At 40.9% G+C, this 20,625-nt stretch overlaps 3 protein-coding genes across 13 annotated transcripts in view; 2 read left to right on the forward strand and 1 right to left on the reverse strand.

Annotated features, from left to right (window-relative positions):
* The window catches only part of LOC118423384 (cilia- and flagella-associated protein 47-like), a 43,103-nt gene extending 36,729 nt beyond the window's left edge, over positions 1-6,374 (forward strand). For all 7 annotated transcript variants that reach the window (XM_035831501.1, XM_035831503.1, XM_035831505.1 and 4 more), the window contains 4 exons: positions 3,663-3,834; positions 4,251-4,412; positions 4,559-4,727; positions 5,248-6,374. In XM_035831501.1, the coding sequence (XP_035687394.1) occupies positions 3,663-3,834; positions 4,251-4,412; positions 4,559-4,727; positions 5,248-5,454 (710 nt within the window). In that variant the 3' untranslated portion in view covers positions 5,455-6,374. The remainder of the gene's footprint in view (positions 1-3,662; positions 3,835-4,250; positions 4,413-4,558; positions 4,728-5,247) is intronic.
* A 123-nt stretch (positions 6,375-6,497) lies between these two features.
* Positions 6,498-9,781, reverse strand: LOC118423387 (kelch-like protein 11). Its single transcript, XM_035831514.1, has 3 exons — positions 9,564-9,781; positions 8,726-8,917; positions 6,498-8,295 (listed from the first exon to the last, which is right to left on the reverse strand). Exons 1-3 carry the CDS (start codon positions 9,753-9,755, stop codon positions 6,787-6,789), a joined length of 1,893 nt encoding a protein of 630 aa, XP_035687407.1. The 5' UTR covers positions 9,756-9,781; the 3' UTR covers positions 6,498-6,786.
* A 224-nt stretch (positions 9,782-10,005) lies between these two features.
* LOC118423385 (brefeldin A-inhibited guanine nucleotide-exchange protein 3-like) overlaps positions 10,006-20,625 on the forward strand; it is a 32,514-nt gene continuing 21,894 nt past the window's right edge. For 2 of the 5 annotated variants that reach the window (XM_035831509.1, XM_035831513.1), the window contains exons 1-13: positions 10,006-10,173; positions 12,744-12,795; positions 12,961-13,042; positions 13,312-13,443; positions 13,645-13,713; positions 14,535-14,675; positions 16,020-16,062; positions 16,307-16,391; positions 16,832-16,951; positions 17,491-17,603; positions 18,145-18,332; positions 18,697-18,818; positions 19,868-20,557. In XM_035831509.1, the coding sequence (XP_035687402.1) occupies positions 10,089-10,173; positions 12,744-12,795; positions 12,961-13,042; positions 13,312-13,443; positions 13,645-13,713; positions 14,535-14,675; positions 16,020-16,062; positions 16,307-16,391; positions 16,832-16,951; positions 17,491-17,603; positions 18,145-18,332; positions 18,697-18,818; positions 19,868-20,557 (1,922 nt within the window). In that variant the 5' untranslated portion in view covers positions 10,006-10,088. Of the gene's footprint in view, positions 10,174-12,743; positions 12,796-12,960; positions 13,043-13,311; positions 13,444-13,644; positions 13,714-14,534; positions 14,676-15,235; positions 15,356-16,019; positions 16,063-16,306; positions 16,392-16,831; positions 16,952-17,490; positions 17,604-18,144; positions 18,333-18,696; positions 18,819-19,867; positions 20,558-20,625 lie in introns of all 5 variants that reach the window. The other 3 variants (XM_035831510.1, XM_035831511.1, XM_035831512.1) reach the window with 3 other exon arrangements.

The raw sequence follows: 20,625 nt of genomic DNA on the forward strand, positions 1-20,625 counted from the left end.
TTTTCTTACAGTCTATTCATTTTAGATGCATCCTTCTTTCTCTTGTACTATTTCCAACATATTTGTTTATTTGTTTATGATCCTATTTTTATGTTTAAGTGTTTGTTAATGTTTATGGTATTTTGTTAATATCATGTTATAATGTTAGAAGACAATTTCAGATAGTCGAAGCTAAGAATTTTTATAGATATTAGTGCTTGCTTACATGTACTTTGCCACAAGAGTCAGTTTCCAAAGAATGTATAGAACTGACTTTGCACCAAGTATTACTCTACATTTTGTAAATCTCAAAGCATTTTGGAAGGCTTTATTCTTTTGTTTTTACAGTGCCTTTCTGCCACAAACATTTGTTTGTGCTACAGTATTATTTTGACTGCAACCTGTAGACACGTAAACCGTATACAACCAGCTCACTTCGAGCTCTTCGAACTAACATCAAACCCACACCTGATGTTCGACTATCCATCAAAGAATGTGGCATAGACAGATTTCGCCGAGCAAGAGGATGCAGAGGGGGGAGAAACTTAACCCGCAAAGTCGTCATGCCTGCGACTGCCCCCACCTCACTACCCGCAATGTATGAAACAGAGAACAGGAATAATCGAACAGATCACACAGTTACAAGTACTGTTAGATCCCCACTAAACAGACAAAGAGACAGAAAACTCGACTTATGGTACACCAACATACAAGGTCTGAGAGCTAAAAGGGACTACCTAAACGTACGGCTTGCAAACGCCTACCCAAAGCCAGATATCATCATGATCACTGAGTCTAAGCTAGATGCGTCAATACCAGACGACAGCCCTGATATCAGCATTGAAGGTTATTCAATAGAACGGAGAGACCGAAACACTGGAAAGGATTGGGGTGGCTGCCTAATCTACTATAAAGGTGGAATTGGCCTACACAGAAGACAAGACTTGGAACCTTCTGAGCACGAAATGATGTTATTCACCATCAAGCTGGACTCGGGCATTCTCCTGATGTCCCTTTTATACAGACCTCCTGGACAGAGAGTTGCAGACTGCGCACCCATAGACTGGTATATAGAAAACCTAGACTCTCTGCGAACTAAAACAAAGGCCATTGGGACACTGCTGGCCGGGGATTATAATGCCCACCATAAGGAGTGGCTACTTAGTAAAAAGACCGACCCTCCTGGCAGGCACACGCTCACACTCTGTACCACTCACGGACTATCTCAGTTGGTAAACGGTACTACCCACCGCAAAGGAAACAGACTGGACCTGATTATGTGTGATACACCCAGCCTTTACACAGAAGTTCAAATTAGCCCTGAAATAGGGAAGTCAGACCACTACTTGTTAAGCACATCAATAACCTGCTCTCCGGTTAGGAGAAAACTTCCCCAAGGAAGATCTGGATATACCAGAAGGCTGACTGGGACGCTCTCCGGGTAGAACTTGCACAAGCAAACTGGGACTCCATGCTAGACCAAGATAACCCAGAGCTCTCATGCACAAGGGTTACAACATGTATACAACAGGCCATGGAACATCACATCCCAACAAAAACGCTACGAACCTTCATAGGTAAACCAGAATGGTACAACGAGGCATGTGAAAAGGCACTACAGAAGAAACTAAAAACATGGCGACAGTACAAAGCGAACAATACCCCTGAAACTCGAAACAGATACAACCAGTCTAGAAATGGCTACACATATGTTACCAGAAAAGCAATCAATGCCCACAAAAAGAGAATCAAAGAAAAAATGACCACTGACCTAAAAAAGGGAAGCAAGAGCTGGTGGTGGACCGCTAAGAGACTGATGGGTCAAGGAGGTAAATGTGACATCCCACTCCTGAGCTCCGAAAACCAAACATACATTCATCCCGAGGAGAAAGCGGAATGCTTTGCAAGCATTTTTGCTGAGAAATCCACCATTCCCCAAGATGAGAACGACAAGGACGTCCCACAGGTAGAGAGCAAAACTGCTTCCAGACTGACAAGAATAGTATTTTGGCCAGAGCAAGTACAAAACGTTTTAGCTAAGCTCGACATCAACAAGGCCACTGGCCCGGACTCAATACCTGCCAGGGTCTTGAAACATGCTGCAACCGAGCTATCTAAACCCCTAGCAAAGCTCTTTCAGCTCTTGCTAGACAAACACTATATGCCGAAGCAGTGGAAAGTTGCCCACGTGATACCAGTTCATAAAAAGAACAACAAACACGACCCTAGCAACTACCGCCCAATATCACTTCTCAGCATTATAAGCAAAGTGATGGAATCAATCATAAACAAAGCCCTGTGGAAACACATCTCCGAGAACCATCTCATAAGTGACAAGCAGTTCGGATTCAGGGCTGGGCACTCCACAGCAGATGCACTGACGTACGTCATTCAACACCTGCATGACGCCAAGGACAAAAGACAGGAAAGCAGACTGATATGCCTGGACATAAGCAGAGCGTTCGACCGCGTATGGCACAAGGGGTTGATTGCCAAGCTGAAAGCCATCGGGGTCGACGGGAACGTGCTAAACTGGATTGAGAACTACCTTGCAGACAGAGAACTGAAAGCCATTATCAGCGGAAAAACATCCACCGCCAGGGTCATTAACGCGGGAGTCCCCCAAGGCTCAATCCTTGGCCCCTTGCTCTTCATCATTTATATCAATGATTTGACAGAAAAGCTGGAAAACACATCGATGCTGTATGCCGATGACTCATCAATCATGAGCATTATAAAAGAAAGACGTGAAAGAGCTAGGGCAGCCCAGTCACTGAACTCAGACCTGGAAGAAATACAAAATTGGGCAAACAGCTGGAACGTCATATTCGGAGCCACAAAGTGTAAGTGCATGACAATTAGCAACTTGAAGGACGCAGTAGGCAACCACCCAGAACTCAGCTTCATGGACACTACACTCGCAGAGGTAGATGAAGTTGATCTCTTAGGCGCAACAATCCGAAAAGACCTGACATGGAATCACCACATAAAGAAGATGGCCGCGGACGCAGGAAAACGCCTGGGTCTACTGCGAAGAGCCGCCCCCTACCTCAACCCTCAACAGAGAGCCATCATATACAAGAGTATGGTGCGATCCAGCATGGAATATGCCTCAACCGTCTGGATGGGAGCTTGCTCCACCTCACTCGACCTTCTCAACGCCATCCAAAGAAGGGCCACCAAGATCATAGACCTCCCCGAAACTGACCTGTACAAATATCAGATTCAGCCCCTGGAACAACGCAGAAACGTAGGGGCTCTCACCCTCCTGCACCGCATGTACAACCACGACGCACCTGCACCACTCAACAGTCTACTTCCTGAACCCTATACACATCGACGTGAAACCCGCCTGTCTACATCTCAACACTGCAACGCCTTGGAGCCTGTGAAATCAGCTACCACATCGCACCGCCGTACCTTCCTCCCGGCCACAACAAAACTCTGGAACTTACTGCCTCAGCACATAGTGACACTTAGGGACAAGTATCAACAACCACTTCAGCGACCTACGTCAGCGCCCTTAAGGACAGCTGCTAATGCTGAAGATCGGAGTATGACTACATAGATAAAAAAAAAAAAAAGAACCATTTCCACTCCTGCTGCAAAATTGAAACCTAGCAAAAATAAACTTATTCGCTGTACTGTGCACAAACTAAACAAGTTGTATCTGTTTCCCCTAGGCAACACTGTGGCAGAAGAGTTCTCGTATGAGATAGAGTATGACTCGGAGGATGCGCAGAGCCTGCTGGAACACTCCCTGGGCCTGAGTCTGGTCAGGAAACAGCGAGACAGGGTCAGCGGGGTCGTGGTGCTCGTCTTTAACCTCATCTTTGCTCCTGCAAAGCCTCTCAGGTAGGACAGAAAATACTCTCATTTCTTCCTTTTTTCTTTCATTTATTTGTCCCATCATTCCTTTGTCTATCATTTATAAGTGTCCTTTACTTTGTCAACTTTTCTATTCATTTTTCAATCTTGGCTCTGACTTTTGAATTACCCATGTCGGACACGACAATCTCAACCAGAGGTCAAGCCCATTTTGTGCAAAATGATCAGTATTGTACAAAATGATACGTACCACTTTCATTGCTTTAGCTGTAGCCAACAGGGTCCTGTCCATGGTACTGAACAGTAGACAAATAAACACTATCCTGGAATTAATTTTCAAAAAAGACCTGAGAACTGCTTTTAATCCAGTCTAAGATTACTTCATTCATTCATTTAATCCATCCATTCCTTCATTCAGTGAATTGTATTTTTCTGTTACTCAGACATAATGTGGAGTTGCTGGTGAGGTCTGCTACAGGAGGGGTGTGGAGATTTCCCATCAGGCTGTGTGCCACTGAGCCAACCCCTGATGACATCATCACCATCGAATCTGTGGGTCTGAATAAGGAGTCTGCTGTCGCCTTCAGGCTGACCAGCCAACAGAGGTATGTACACTTTTGAAAGATACTAAAAAAAGTACAAGTTAAAATCAAGATTGTCATCAACAGTGTTTTATTTAACTATTACCTTACATGTATACAAAGTGCTTCTATTTCTAATGCAAAGTTCTTCATTTTGTTTTTCTTTCCAGTCATCCTGTTGCCTTCCATGCATACTTTGTTGCGGGGAGTGATCCTGAGTTCCATGTGACTCCCCAGACCGGGGAGCTACTGCCGTTGGGAACAAACGGCACCCAGATCGGCATCTCCTTTACACCACGAATCTACGGCAAGCAATACAATGCCAAACTGGTCATACAGGTAACTACTCAGGAACTAAGTTAACTTCTAAACAGCAAATTGTATCTACATGTATTCAACAAATTATGGGCTGCTTTAGTCTTCCTCAGTATGACAGACTTTAACCTTCTGATGCTGAGTATTCCTGATGATGCCCCCCTCCCACTTCAAAGATATTTCAGTGAAGTTTTCTAGCTTCCAAACGAAATATCTAAGAAACCCTACATTGCAAGTAGTTACTGCATATACAAACCTGTACAAGTGATTAGCTCTGTATAAGGACCCCTTGGAAAATGTGACCACTTTTTGGTGGTCCCATTTGGTGATATTTCCCATTGACACAAGCATTAAGAATTCTGTCTATAGTGATCACATAGACCAGATTTTATCGGCCCTCTAAGTGGTCTTCTTGTGCTGTTTTGACTGTATACTGTATAGTGATGTAGGAATGTCTAGCTTTTAAAGTTTGTTGTAATTATTAATTTCCATTGTCTTTCAAAATTAATGCCTTTTACCAACATTTTCCTTCTCCCATCCCCAGACCCATGACATGCAGTGGACCTACAACATCCGCGGGATGCCCCAGGTCTACAAACCACCCGTGGGGCGCTCCTCCAGCCCCATCGCTGGCCCCCACCCCAAACCTACACTCTACGGGCCCAAACGTAACTTCCTGAAGGAGAACATGCAACTGGTCACCACTGGAGTCTCCTCACCGATCAAAGGGACGTCCATTCTGCTTAAGTAGTCGTGATCAACCCTATCAACACTATAAAACTATAGTACATTCTGGTCAAGGAATTTCAACATAGGATAAAACTACTATGCAACAGTGAATAATGTTTTGTTCCATCCAGGTTTCAACTTAAAACTGAAATATCTTTCCGTCCGTAAGAAAGCCACAAAGTGAACTAATTGATGAAGTGTCATATTTCAAGCTGCTATGTATGATTATTAGGAATACTTATATGGTGATACCATTTTCTGTTGAAAGTATAAAACATGTAAGTGCCTAAATCCTGTATACTTTGTACATAGAGTAGGTGAATATTCTTACAATAGCAGTGAAATACCCATGAACAATTGCCAAAATTATCCAACTTGCTGCTGTGTACTTGATTATAGTTATCAAAAACCATCAGTCATAGTTTCTCAAAATCCCTAATTAAGGAATTCTACAGAATTTTTTTCAATGGGAAGGAGTTCATGTTTCTCATTGGAAGGGATAAGGAATACTAAACAGGATTGCACCACATTGCCAAACAAATCTTGAGTGAAGAAAAAATGTTTTAATGTAATGCAGTTTGTAAATGTTCACTTTGAATTTCAGATGTAGCAATACATGTGTACATGCATACAAGATTGTACAAGAAGCTTAGAATATGTGGTAAAAATACATGTAGATACAAATCCAAGAAAGTTAAGGGTATAAACACAAAATAGCCTGTAAAGTAGAGTATGAGAATGATGACTATGCAGATAGGGGTTGTTGTTCATTTAACAGGGAGAATTCTCAATTTTGTACATGTGAAAGTTCGTGAATGGTGTTAATATAGAGCTTTAAGAATGGTTTACCTTCTGTATATACTGTGCGTTAAAGTCTGCACTTCCCGTGGATTGGACAAGTCACTGTGCCTTATTCAGAATACATTATATGGTTTTACAACATAAGGATGTCTGGTTGTGTTCTAGTTTATCTTGTGTATACATTTTAAAGGTGTGCTATAAACCATAAGAACTCACTTGTCCTGTAGATCATGGGTAAGTAATTACACACAACCATTTTCAAGGTGCAAAGTTCTTTACTCGAATATCTATCTCATGTGACAGCAAAAATTGTTAAGCTTTGGATGGCCTAGAAAACATATTCTGCATTACTTACATATCCTTACATGTACATATTGTTCCTTAAATCAGCTTTATAGTGTTTTACCACATTATACAGCTTGTCAAAATATTTAAAAAATCACACATTTGTAATACATGTATTTGGTGAAACCTTGGTGCTCCCTGAAGACTGGAGAAAAACATTGCAGTGGTCCAGACTTAACTTACATTATCGCACTATTACCAAAACCAATTACAACAATGGCATTGACATTGTCACGTCTTTTGCAAAGGCTCTTAGGTGCTTCTGTGGAATGTCGAGATGACATCCTGAGGACGTTGGAGCTGGTCTGACTGAAGACACACCCGTTGTTGTATATGTACGCTCGAGATCTAGGAACTTATCCTTCAGAGTCAACATGTGTCCACGGTAGTACGTCTTCTCACTGTTTACACCTATGTTGTCATTGTCCAGAGTGCAGCATATAAAGATGTTTCCGTTGTGGACGGGTGTGTAGAGTGAAATGTTCTGAGGCAAAATAACACCAGGACTAAATACTGGCCAGTCAATGGTCACTGCAGTCCACTGGTCAGCGGCGATGTCGTAGTACTGGTAGAATCCGTCAGTGGTTGAGTCGCCGTCTACGAGGCCGAGAAAGTGAATCTTGTTGTCCCTGAGAAAGGATACCATGATCTGATTCTCGTCGTCTGCCCCCCTGCTCATCGAAATTGGGCAAGTTGCAGACACTTTGCTCCAGACATTTGTTTTCACATTGTAGTAGGGTAGATGGCCATTGCCAGCAATGTTTGTACCGTTTTGGTCCTTTCCGAAGGTTAGGTAGATGTGGTCGCTTGTCGCGACTGCCTCAACATCACTGCAGACTTTGGTCATGGATGGGATGTAAGACCAGGTGTGATTGGCTTCGTAGTACCGCTCTACCGTTGTCACGGGAACCTCGCCAATGGAGCCGCCCAGGAATATCCTCTCGCTCTTCCCACCGATGGCGTACAAGCAGCCATTGCAAGGCACCAGAGCGAAGTTTGCTCTCTTGGCACTCATGTTGCGTACCCTCGTCCAGGAGTTCTCCACGACGGAGTAGCATGAAACAAAGGAAGTCACGCGATTCTCAGGCCACAACCGTCCTCCCGCCACATAAACCTTTCCATTCAGCGCCGCTATTGCGTTAAACGTGACCGCGTAGTTAAGAGGACAAAGCTGGCACCATGTGTCCTTCCTGGGTAGATAACACAGCATCTCCGTGGTCCCCTCCTCATTGCCTGGCGACCTGCTCACCCCGCCTGTTACCATGACAACCTCCTCCATCTTTCCAGACCTTGCGTTCAATTGTCCAGACGATTCTTCCTCAGATGTAGACGTCTGCTTGGCAATGTATTTCTGGCACTCCTCACTCTCCGTTACTAACTGCTCTGTCTTCACATATTCTTCCAAGTATCTTTTTGGAATGTCGGTGAGTCGAATGTTTGAAAATAGAGATGGGAAATGGTCCTTTCTCTCTGGCAAATCGCGCTTGGTCCATGACACAAGGTAGCCAAACAGTTCCTCCTCCTTTGCTACTTGCAAAAGATCGTCCGCTAAGAGCTCTTGTACGCTCTGGAGGGGGATGTCCAGAGTTTCCTCCCGTTTGATGACAGCGTGGACGTTCTTGCGGATGGTCTCGTTGGCAGCTTTGAGGAGATGATCGGCCTTGTACACCTGAGCCAACGCCTTCATGGCCAGGCAGTTGGACACATCCAGCTGTTCCTGTGGGAGAGGAAATTTGTGAACAAAAACAATAGGAACAAGACCATATAGAAGATACCGGTAAAAATTCTACTGGTGCTCAAATGAAATGAAAGCAGCTAGGTGCTACACCTACAATCAAACTGGTGTGTTACGCCGAAGGGTGGTTATACCGGCTATATAGATACAGAAAAACCAGATATCATCACAATACAAGCACATCAACTACGTCAACCACTTGCCCACACATAAACATACATCACGCCACTGAAAACAATACCTCCTTCAAGGAGGTCAAAATTACTGTGAATGCCAGTCTTTCCATCTTAACAATATAGTATAACCCACATCAGCTGAGTTACAAACTGTATGTCACACTACAGGAAAAAATCCAGTAACAGCTACAGACAGGATACTGCAAACTATCATGCAGGGGAGATTCATTACTGACTAGGAGGTACTGGATGCACAGCTCTTTGACCTCCGCCATCAGCAGGTGGTCTGCTGTCTTCAGTAGTTCCTCCACCATGTCCTCCTGTATCCGCAGCGAACCGGAGTACATGTACGCCAGCAGCTCCTCCATGACCTCTGCAGAGGTGAAGTTCAAGGTCGCCATCCCACTCTGCTGTTCCATCATGTTTGTCTGGTTGGAGGAAAGGGTAATAAAAATAGCATTGCCATCACATTAGTTTGAATACTAGTTAGACTAGCAATAGACCAACCCTGACTGCCCATCACAATTAAAAGTTCAGCCAATGAGACAGAGAGAATGGCAATTAGAAGTTTGACCAATGAGAGTCTGTCATATAATTGCATCTTTGTCTTGCATTTTTACATTTTAACTGAGATCGGTGGGGGCATGTCCGTTAATCAGCTAATGCAGGACACAAATCATTAATCTCCAAGCAGATGTTTGAAAGGAAGAACCTAACACTTTCAAGTACCCTGCATGTTTGGCAAAGCTATGCCAATGGGAAAACAATAATATTGTACTGTAGGATCAAAATGTTTGTAATCTGCAGTTATAAAGGAGACTGTCGTTTCTTAAAAATCCAGGTAGCAAATAACGTTATCTCTTCTTTGTTCTTTGTAACTTTGTTCTTTTGGCTGAGGAGCGTTTTGCTAGTTCACTGGACCTAGAAAGAGCTAGGTTTATGATCACAACTGGATCAACTAGTTTAGCAATCAAGCCTCAACCGCAAATTTATCGCTCCAGTCATCCAAAAAAATAACAGCTGCGAAGCTGACTAGTGACTACCACACCACACCGGAACCGCGCCAAAATTTACCTGAAAGAGTGTGTCGAAGTACGGGCTACAAGCGGCCAGCACATTGCGGTGGACGCGGAATTCCTTTCCCTTGGACTTCAGCGTGAAGTCCGTGTATTTGTCCTCTTCTCTCTGTCGGCTAATTCGCTGTAACAGCTCAATTTGGTGCCGAACCCACACCCTCCGTCCTCCAAGTTGCTGAGCGGCTGCCATCTTGGAAAAAAAGTGAAAGTTTAGGTCATAGGTCACGACGCGTGTGCAGTCTACTGGAGTGAAATTTTAGCGGGGGAGGAGCCGCTTGAAGTCTCGAGTTCCTGTCCTTTTTTCAGCCATTCAGCTCAGGAAAATTCTTAAAGGATATTCGGGTCATCGAACAAGAAAGGCGGTTAACTTTTAACTGTCACGATCGCTTTAGGTAGGGGCTGGAAAATGAAGAGATTCGACAGCAAGACTAGTACTGTGTACTGAAAACGACTGGCAAATTTGTCAACATTACTCCGTCGTTGGTGCCATATGGTAGTGTGTGTCTTGTAGATCTGAAGCACAATGGAAGACGTCTTAACGCAGATCTCACGAGACGCCTCAAGTGCCAAACACAAGGCGGTGAGAGATGCTTGCGTGGCAGCCAGTGGTGGGTACAATCTTGTGTTGTTTACGGGGTTTACACTAATCGGGTTCCGCCCCCCTCCCCCTTAAAACTTGTTAGGTAGGTTTGTTTCCACTTAACAGGTGTTTAACGTACAGGTGTAGCTAACATATTCAAAACAACAATAGAAGTATTAAGAACTCCTTTTAAAACGGTGCAATGATGTGTAAAAAGTATTATGTAAGCTTTAATATAAAACCAAATAGGGAAGTATTGTGCTTTTCATTGATTGATCATTGAGTCATCATTGACAGTAGAGAGTCAAAAGAGTGTAGTTAATAAACTAAAAGGTGTGCATGTTTAGTGTTTTGTTTTGTTTTTCAGCTTTTTTCTTGTTACTGTTTGTTTAATTTCGCCTGATGTTAATCTAAAGGGTACTGTTTTCCGAGTTGAAGTTAAAGGCATAAAGTTTGAAATATAAAAGCTGTAATATGACCCATTTATTACTTATGACTATAAACTGTCATCCTATACATGTTTTTACAGTTAAAAGTGTTTAGGCAGCTGTTATTGTGTTTAACTGTGGAGCATGTTTTGGCTAGCCAGGGACTTACAATGGGACGTATGTTAACATGCCTCTCAAGGAGTCAAACGCCACATTAACCAAGGCAGCCAGACCAGTTTGCTAGTAAAAAAATCCTACCATTTTGGCCAATTTCTTCTATTAGTTCAGCATCAAAAGAAATTCTTCTTGGGAGTAAGTAAGACAGAAATGTCCCAGACAATTTCTGTAGATACCAATGCTGCAATTTTCCTGGTTGGGTTATTCAACATGGCACCCTGATTGTCCTGGGGGATATAGTGAGGACAGCAATACATAATTTTAAATGCAAATTAGTGTCATAGTTGTTTAACCCCAATGAATAAAGTTGATTAAAGGGTGCAATAAACAACATAATCAGGAGACTTCCAGGTTTTAAGGAAGTACTAGTATTCAGAAATGACAATTTGAGTTTTCTCAAAATTCATTTAAGATCAATTTGGGGAGAATGACTGTGGAGAATGCCTGCTAGGTATAACCTTATATTTTAGCAGTTGTTTTCCCTTTTCTAACTGTCATCCCTGAGAGCTAATTCCTGATAATTGGGAGGGGAAGGCCAAGAGAAAAGCACTAACAATCATAAAAATATACAAAATGCTGGAAATGAAGCTTAAAATCATTTTTCCAGAAAAAAAACTATGCCTCTCAGTGAGAGGCTCTCACCACCAACATCATATCAGATTTTTTTATTATCTAGTCAGTACAACTACAGATTTTGTTGTTGCCATCTTTGTAATGTGAAATGTCACAAAAGCTTAAGCGCAGACACGAAACTATTTCTCTTATATTATTTTGTACACTGTCCAGCCAACATTACCATAGTCATGCAACATCCAGTTTGATTAAATGGGACTAAGTGTATGGTCCATATCAGTGTATTAACTACATATCAATTCATCTCCAGTAAATGCCCTGCAAATGTCAGAAGATCAATGATCCCGTGTTATTGATTTTCCTTCTAGACACAGATGTTTGCTTATGATTTGATGATACACACTACTATTAATAGATTTAATAAAGACCAGATAGAGAGTATACTAGCCTGAAAGATCTCTGTAAGTGGCCCGCTAGCTAGGTTGTGCAGTCAAAGCATAATTTGTAACATACTTGAAAATTTTTTTTTATGGGAAAGCGGAAAAAAGTATATACATGTATGTCCTTGTGGCAGGTAAAAATGCATAGAAATATGTATTTGAATTTTGAGTCAGTGATGAAACGTTAGTTTGGGCAAGTGGAATTGACCAATTGTACTTGCACGATTGGGCCAGTAAATTTGTGAAACCATTATGCTTATAAACTTAACTATTTTGCATCATAATAGCAGTTTGGGTTGGCGTTTATATTATTTTAGTGAAAGTTGCACATAAAAGACCTCTCCCCTATGTCAGGTGACCTTACAATCCCGAGTAAGTAAATAGACAAACACTCAACCTTGCCGGATGCTTGACTAGACTCCAGTACCACGTAGCAGAGTTACCTACACATTAAAACACTATGTTTGCCAATAGCTCCTTGGTAACTAAAAAGTGCCTCCCAAATGTTCTTGTTTTCAATGGTATTGGTAATAGATATGTTTGATTTAAGGAAAAAGCTCGGTTGAAAGGTCTAAAGTACAGGTTATATGGTCGAAGAGTCACGTAGTACACGTCATGGGTTTTCTGTACACACCCGGGTTTTGTATGCACCTTTGTTTGTAGAAGGTGTTGGGTAAACAATGTAAGAGATATGGGAAAGTGCACACATGCAATGTAGGTGTGGACTTTTTTTGCAGGGCCTGTTGAAATATTAACAGTTCATATGTTACAAAAGAAGTAGACACATTAAAAAAGCAATAAACTAAAAATATCTAATCACAATGATAATAATTATTATCTTAATTTTCAATTTAGATGAATGTGTATCTAATATGATACCATACAATATTAATATGAAACTTAAAATAGGAAACTGTTGCATCAAATCATTGTTTTTGTTTAAAAGAAGCCATTAAAGACATTTTTCTCTTTCCCAACAGGTATACTTGAAAATGAGGAACAAACCAAAGCACATGAACCATTCCAACTCAGGTGAGAGATTGTGCATTTCTATTTTGTTGTGAGAGCCACAGTGTGTATAATGGTCACCATACTTTTATTACTATCAGAATGGTAAATATCTTAAATACTGGAACTGTTGGACTCGGAAAAAATCTTTAAAAGAGCATAATGATCATGAGTTCATTTCTTTTTTAGAGAAAAGGTCCTTGAGGCCTTGCGACTGGCTATGGAGACCAAGAGCAGTAAGCTGGGACAACAGGCAGTTGGAGGTATACAGGTAAAATGCTCTTGTCATGTTTGCTTTTGGAAGATACAAAGAACCAATGTTCTCATTAGGTTGTTCTGTACATTCGTTCTGTCTTCTTATCTCTTATTCTGTTCATCTTTCTCGTCCATTCCAGATTTCATTTTGATACTTTTTGTACAGTTTTGTGATTACTAATCTATTCACACCATAAACATACTCCTAGCCCATTGTCATTTTTGTCTATCATCCTTTAAACCTTACGAAGGGTCCCAATTTACACTCTATCATTCACCACTCAGAAAATGCTGGTTGACGATCGGTTCCTCTCACTGGGTGAGGAGACCAGAGAACAACAGATGCCGTACCAGATTCTGGAAACACTCAAAGTTGCACCCAACTGTAGCGATGATGTACAGATGGAGATTATGAAGGTAGTGATTTTCTTTGTCTAGGTTTACACAAAGTTTGTCATTTGTTATCAATTGTTTCCAAAAGAACTCTTAGGATAGACTTGGATCTGAGTGCAAATTTTAAATGTTTTTAGGGTTCTTATCCATGGAAGAGGTTTGTACTCTTCGATTGCTTTTCTGGTGTGTTGCTAAGTAACTTCGTCTTTCCTTGCTACATTACAGTTGTTCCTGAGTATGACATGTTCCCCCAACTGCTGTAACAGTGCCGAGACTATTCTCATTATAGCTGAGGTAGGTGCTAGTATATATATATCATATTCTAGCAAGAGGTTAACAGGTGTTTTGATAGTTTATTTTTGACTAGAAAGCGAATAACAATGGAAACGTAAGAATAAGGTTTCCCGGCATGTTATTTGTATGAAGGCTATGTTTTTACTTTCTATACTTTTTAATGAAAATCTTTACTGTCTGTTCTTTGTTAGACATTTTGAAAAGAATCTTCTTGTTTTTGACACTAAGTGTAAGAGGGTTCAGTGCTTTACATTAGAATATCTTAATTGAATTCATAAGTGATATTTTGGTCAATATGTTATAAAATGTGTTTTGTTCAGTTTGTGAAGTGTTTTCAATAAACACTAACATACATTTTGTATGTTGTACACTTATATCAGCAATGTGTACCTTTGATTAACACAATTACATGAACAGTCTGGCATTTTGCAGTTGGTAAGTTAGCAATCACAAAACTAATACCACAACAAGAAATCTGACATTGCACTTGGCCTTACAGGCTTACACACTTTTGCTGCACAAAACAGTGTCCGCAAACTAAAACAGAATAAAGCCTTCTGCTCTTTTTTACATATTCATTGTGGTATGATAATCTTTCCTTCATGTTATTTTGTTTCTTACTAATCTTACTAATTTGCTGTTATTCTAACTTTCTAACCATATTTTGTCTAACTGTATTTATTTGGTGTTACTCACAATTCATTCTATTTGGTTGATTTTGTTCAATAACTGAAGGGCTATCCTTTTTGGGTTTCATTTTTGGTTTCTTTTCTTTCTTTCTTTGCCGCCTCCCGCCGCCCCCCTCCCCACTAACCCTACAGCATTGCTTTGTGGCCCATCTGGGTGGGAACAGACAGTTGAGTACCATGGCCAAGTCCGTGGTCATTCAAACGCTCAGTTTCCTCTGCCACCGCGTACTGACCGACAGTCACAAGTCTATTTACAAGATTGCTTTCTCCAAGGTATGCACACACCAACCAACTGACAGGCACCAAATCTGTTCTAAAGCAGTCTCTTGAATGATTGACGGAAATATAGGACAGCAAAATACACAATGCTACGACTAGTGGTAGCTGGCATCATATTTTGAAGACAATCCTTAAGAAAATGAGATGTTCCAAAACAATTTTGTTTGTGTTGTCAAAATTCTTTTTTTTTTTCAAAAAACTTTGTTTTTAGTTGGACATTCAGAAAGTTATTTCCTTGATCTGCATCCCTAACAAGATATACAAAAAAACGAAGTTCTGCTGCAGTACCAAGGAATCCCACAAAGGGGCACAAAATCTAATCTTTTCTTTGATAGGTGAATGACACACCATTTTTTAATCCATCCATCCATAGCTTCTTGATTGATGTTATTCAGCCACAGACAAATGCTGCCACAAACTTCTTGACAAAGGTAAAAATCAACAATTACTGGAGACATCTTAAACAACAGAATTGGTGTCTGTCAGTTACTATTGAAACTACAAGAAGCAAATTCTACTTTCAAATTGTTGTATAAACTAGCATCTGTCTCTAGATTTCAGTAGAAACTTTCAAGTCCAAAGAAGCTAGCATAAAGACAGCTGTAACAGCTACAGTCAGCCAGATACTGTGTCAGGTGGCCGAGCAGCTGCGGGAGGCACAGATGCAGAGTTTGGTAAGATTTGAGACGTCTGGAAGAGGGTAGAGAAAAGGTTTGGTTACTGCATGCTGCATGCTGAGGTGTTGTTCAAGTTATTTTTAGTGTTCGTATTGTTTGCCCTTGATATGTTTTCAAGTTTAACAATGAGCAAGTAAATTTTGAACAATTTATAAGAAATTCACAAATTTAGGTTTCAAGTTTTCTAAGCCAAATGGTTTGAACATTAAAGTGGAGAATGATTTTCTTTTGTGAAATTACAATGTGTACTTGAGGTGACTTCAGCACCAAGGACAGCATCTGTTTCTATTTATACTATCAATGGTGTATGCTCTGTGGTTAGAAAAAAATCAGTACCAAGGACAGATACATGTACCAGGAAATCTTTTGTAGCTCCAATCTATTGTACTGTTTCAGGGAAAGATAGTATGGCTTTTCCAGAAAGCCTTAAAAGGCATTGAAAGAAACATTTGAAGATACAGTGGGGTTTCATTTCAGACTAAATGTTGTTTGTTCAATTCAATGTCATATGAGAGCAAGATAACCATGCTGAAATTGCTATCTTTGAGCTATTACATTGCAGCAATCCCAAAGTAAGGAGCAGAGTTATGCTGTAGGTTTATTGCAGTATTCATCATTGTTACCTAAGTCTACAAATTTTATCTGTTTTCATGCCCTTTAGACTGATGATGCCAATGATGCCATCGCTGAATTCAGCTCCAAAGGTAGGAATTATCCGTCTTTATCTCACATGGTTTTTGTTTTGTAGTTCATTTGTTTCTAATGCTGTCCATATGGAGTGCTATGTTTAGTTGTGACCATAAAATTACAATGTGATGCTAGTACAAAGCAGAGCAACTGTTATAGCAGTACATGTAATAATTGCAGGAATCAGAAGAGCTTATATGAAAATGAACATTTGCCTGTTTGGTAGTGTTTATTACATCTTGCATTGATTTTATCATGTAGATACCAGAGGAAAGGTGGAGTCTCTCCTGGGGGATGTGATGAAGATACTGAAGTACTTCTGCGAGAAAATATCAGGGTGTTGTAGGTAAGTTACTCAGAAACTGTTTGGTCCTCTGTATTTTTGTTTGTTTTTTTAGAATAAAAAGATATGAATGTTAAATACACGTACACAAGTTGTGGCATTGTAAAATTACTCAGAAAGTTATCTTTCTTTCATATTTCCTTTTAATCTTCGTTAAATAAAGATATAAGATTTACAGTTGCACTTTGTCAAATGACATTAACTTTCTTGTTGTTATTGGGTGGGTCAATTGCTCCTTATTTGCAGCCAGGGGCTGAATTGTGAAGAGTTTACAACATGTGGGGCTAAATTTCAAAGGTCTGGAGCAGCTGCCATTTGGCACTTACTCAGGTGACATCAATACAACATCAGTAATTTCCCCAGGTGCAGCCATAGGACTGTAGGTTTTGAACCACTCACATCAGAAAGGACTATTTTTGATAATTGTATGATTGCATTTTCAGCAGTGTGACGAGCCAGCAGCCCAGCCCCCTCCTGCCCCTGTATCTGGAGTGTGTACACTCCATGTTCACCAGTTCTTCACCACACCTGCAGTACAACCAGGAGTTTCTCGACCTGGTCTGGTGGGTTGGAGAAAAGTTTGCCATATACCTTTGAAATGTGGACAAAATGCCCATACATCTAGTTCACCTTTATCCACGAGGTGATGTTGTTTTTAAAAACAGTACTTAGGGATATCGAGTTGATGGGAAATGGTTTCAAACTTCAATGCTAGGAAGCTATTGCAGTTTGAAACCACCGTCTGTGAATACATGTAATATTATCGAGTATAAAAACCATGTTTATAAATACAAGAGATAGAAGTTAAAGGTGAACTAGCATTACATTAATCATGGAAAAAATTTATATCCTCAACATGTAAAGTGTAATATCATGATACATTTTCAAGTTCACATTAGGAGTTATATTCTAAGAGAACACTGTCTTAAAGATTTCTCTTGACAGAAAGTCATGCGAACACACACTAAATTCTTGCAAGATTCAAATGAAATCGTACATAGATGATAGTAGAATAAATTTCAACTCGATAGTATATGTTGTGAAGTAAAATGAATAAGTTTCATGTGCTGAATGTTTCTCTCCTGCCCCCCTCCCCCTGTAGGCAGCAGCTATGCCCCTCCCTGATCTTCCTGCTGGGCAGTCCAGTGACTGACAAGTCTGTCATGGCCACCAGTATGGACGACAGATTTGTGGCAGATCACGGCAGGGGGTCAGGTCAGTTTGGTCACTTTTTCAATGGTCACTTTTCAAATTGTTAGTCAGTCATTCAGACTGTAAGCCATACTGAATATATAAGATATTATACCTGGAAGTTCCGCTGTAGTGTCATAGGAAGCCACTAGGAAGCCCATTATCTAACTAACCCCTAGTCTCTCCCTACACCTACCCATCTACCTAATGATAAAAAAAGTAATATCATGAACATCTACCCACAGTTTCTGGTTCAGATTCGGAATTTGATATGACCATATGACGAAGTAGTCCGTGAAAATAAGCTGCAAATCATAGGTCACCACCCTAGTTTTGGCTCTCAATTTTTGGGCAACCGCTAAAGCAGTATATGATATTAAGGCGGTAGCGCTTTTCTGAGAGACAGTCAAATCGGCCCCAAATCATTAAAAGAACTCCGAACCGAGACATTTCTAGAGTTATGCTGTTTACGTACAAACACATATACATCCACAGCCACTCTACCATAGCAAAGCCAAAAACATAGCCTTTTGGCAAAGCTAATGATCAAAATTGCTCTTGTCAGGCACATCTGCTGCAGCGCCTTCTGTGATTGGTCCTGCAGCTCGCACGATCTATGGGATCGCCGCAGAGCTGTTGCGATTGGTCGGCAGTGTGGAGTCGTTACGTCCAGTGTTACAGTCCCTGTGGCACAAGATTCTCCTGTACCCACCTCCTCATCATAGGTTAGAAGCACTCAAGGCTATCAAAGAGGTAAAAATTACTCTGAGCATATATTCTATTATTTTGTTAGGGTTACTCAAAACTGCATTGTATTCTAAGCACTTTTATTTGCCTTTTAGATATATCTTAAAACATATCAATGCAAAAACAAACTCATCTTCATTTTTTTTCTCTTTATATTCCCACTTTCCTTTCGTTTGGGCTTAGGCCACAATTTTAGCAGTCTTGCACAAGAGCTTAAATCCGTCTTTCAAATTTCAAAGTGTTTGAGTTTTTTTGCTTGTAATCTTTTAACCTCAAGCCTTCTAAGGGTGTCAGAATGTACTTAATGTGTGCTATTGGTCCTTCAGCAAGTTCGAATGTTAGCGGTTAAACTTTGAGTCCTACATTGCAGGTTTTATCAGTCCCGGAGAGAGTGGTAGACATTGCTGGCCCCTCCACCTCAGATGTAAGCACCACTAAACACCAGGCAAACCCAACCAAGAAGAGGAAGGCAGACACAGACCTACTCAAACTGTAAGTAATAGATAATCAATTTTCATGATGTAACATAAAATGTCTTGGCTTAGAAATTTGGTATAATAATGAACTTCAAGGTAAACAGTAAATGCTTGTTTGGATAGTTTAATGACTGTGTATATAGAGGACTGTTGGTACTGCATTGTAAACATTCCATAAAACAATCACTGTTTGTGACCACATCTATAAGCAGCGACACCTACATGTATTGCTACTGTTAAAATAAATAACAGTACAATGTGAACCAGTCAGAATTGCCCCGAGGAAGGTTACAGACAGTCGCCAAAACATCAGTGGAAATAAAGCAAATTGTGAAAAAAGAGCGTCTTTATTCAGTGACATAACGGGGGCCGCCCTAAGATGCCCGCTTTTTTACGCGCTCGAACTCACGGTGCTCCATCACTAGTTGAAAAAGAGTGGTCAAGTTTTGATCAATGGATTTTCAACACATTCATCTAGAGACCATTATTGAATAAGGAAGGCATTCATACTGTTCATGAACTCTTCACCCTCCGCGTTACAACTGGCAACACCGAGGACGTTATCGTGAATATAAATTCCGATTTTGAGCCGCGTTGAACAGTGCACCCTACAGTCAACAGTGATGCTTATGTTGTTTTTTCTATGGCCGGTCTTCTACTCAACAAACATTTGAAGACCAATATTTGTAGTGTTTTATGAAGCTTTATTTCTTATGTGTATGACAGTTGTGTGGCTGTTTTTTTCTAGTTGTTTATTTATGGACACGAGCCACCAATACCTAGGGGACCACATTGATTTATTGTGAAAATTCTGTCTAAAAAAAAAAAGGGAAGTGAATATGTGTAGAAAAATTTTTAATAGAAAAAAAAGCTGTTTGTTTGGACTTGGTTTATTTACCTTTCTAATCATTATAGTCAGCAACAAACACGGCGTACTTATGCATAATAAGATAAGCAAAAAATCCGGGCATCTTAGGGCAGGGGGCATCTTATGGCGGCCCCCCGTTATATACCACCCTGATGAAACTATTTACAAATGTTGTTTTTGTTGTAATTCCTGTCCAGGCTGGTAGATGGCATTGCTGAAGCTTCTCACTCCTCCAACTCTGACGTGTGCTACACCAGTGTGAGCTGCATTGCTGGGCTGCTCCGCTCCGTGGAGCTGATCAGTCAGGGGCAGGCCTTGACAGAAACACAGATAGAGGACATCAACAGGCAGATGGAGGAAGCTGAGGAGGAGGGGAGGGGGGTCACCGAGGGAGACAAGGGATTGGTCAATGGGGATGTGGGAGTGGAGTCAAAGTTCAAAGGTGAAGAGGAAGATACAAAGGTCAAAGGTGAAGAAGAATCCATGGTTGAGACACCTGACACAAAAAATGATGAAGAATCTAAAAATGACAAAAGTGTGGTAGAAGAAGAGTCACAGGCGAGCAAAGAAAATGTAGACAAAATAGAAGAACAGAAATCTGAAGATGTCCCTGGATCTGGAGAAGAAGAGAAAAATGAAGGAGATGGCTCTGAAGATGTGCAGGAGGTTGGAGAAAAGGAAAGAGAGGAAAAGCAGGAGGGAAGAGAACCTGGGGATGGTGCCAGTGGGGAGGATGATGGGAAGGCAGATCAGTCCACTTCAGAGAAAGAGGGGGATGCAGAGGGACAACAACAAGACACAGCGGAAGGTGGGACGAACAGCACACCTGCCACTGATGAAGAGAAAGTAGAGGAGAGAAAGACTTCCATTCAAAAGCCACCAGCAAGGTTTGTTAAAATTAGAATATATTGATTTTTAGACTAGAAGGCTCATCTTCATCATAGCATGTGAAATT

Source organism: Branchiostoma floridae, chromosome 9, assembly GCF_000003815.2.
Source record: "Branchiostoma floridae strain S238N-H82 chromosome 9, Bfl_VNyyK, whole genome shotgun sequence".
Taxonomy (NCBI): domain Eukaryota; kingdom Metazoa; phylum Chordata; class Leptocardii; order Amphioxiformes; family Branchiostomatidae; genus Branchiostoma; species Branchiostoma floridae.

Coding starts and splice junctions, on each gene's coding strand:
- LOC118423387 (XM_035831514.1), bottom strand. CDS start 9,755: ATGGCAGCCGCTCAGCAACTTGGAGGACGGAGGGTGTGGGTTCGGCAC. Junction 8,918..9,563: donor ACTTCGACACACTCTTTCAG/GTAAATTTTGGC, acceptor TCCTCCAACCAG/ACAAACATGATGGAACAGCA. Junction 8,296..8,725: donor TGTGCATCCAGTACCTCCTA/GTCAGTAATGAA, acceptor CCTCTCCCACAG/GAACAGCTGGATGTGTCCAA.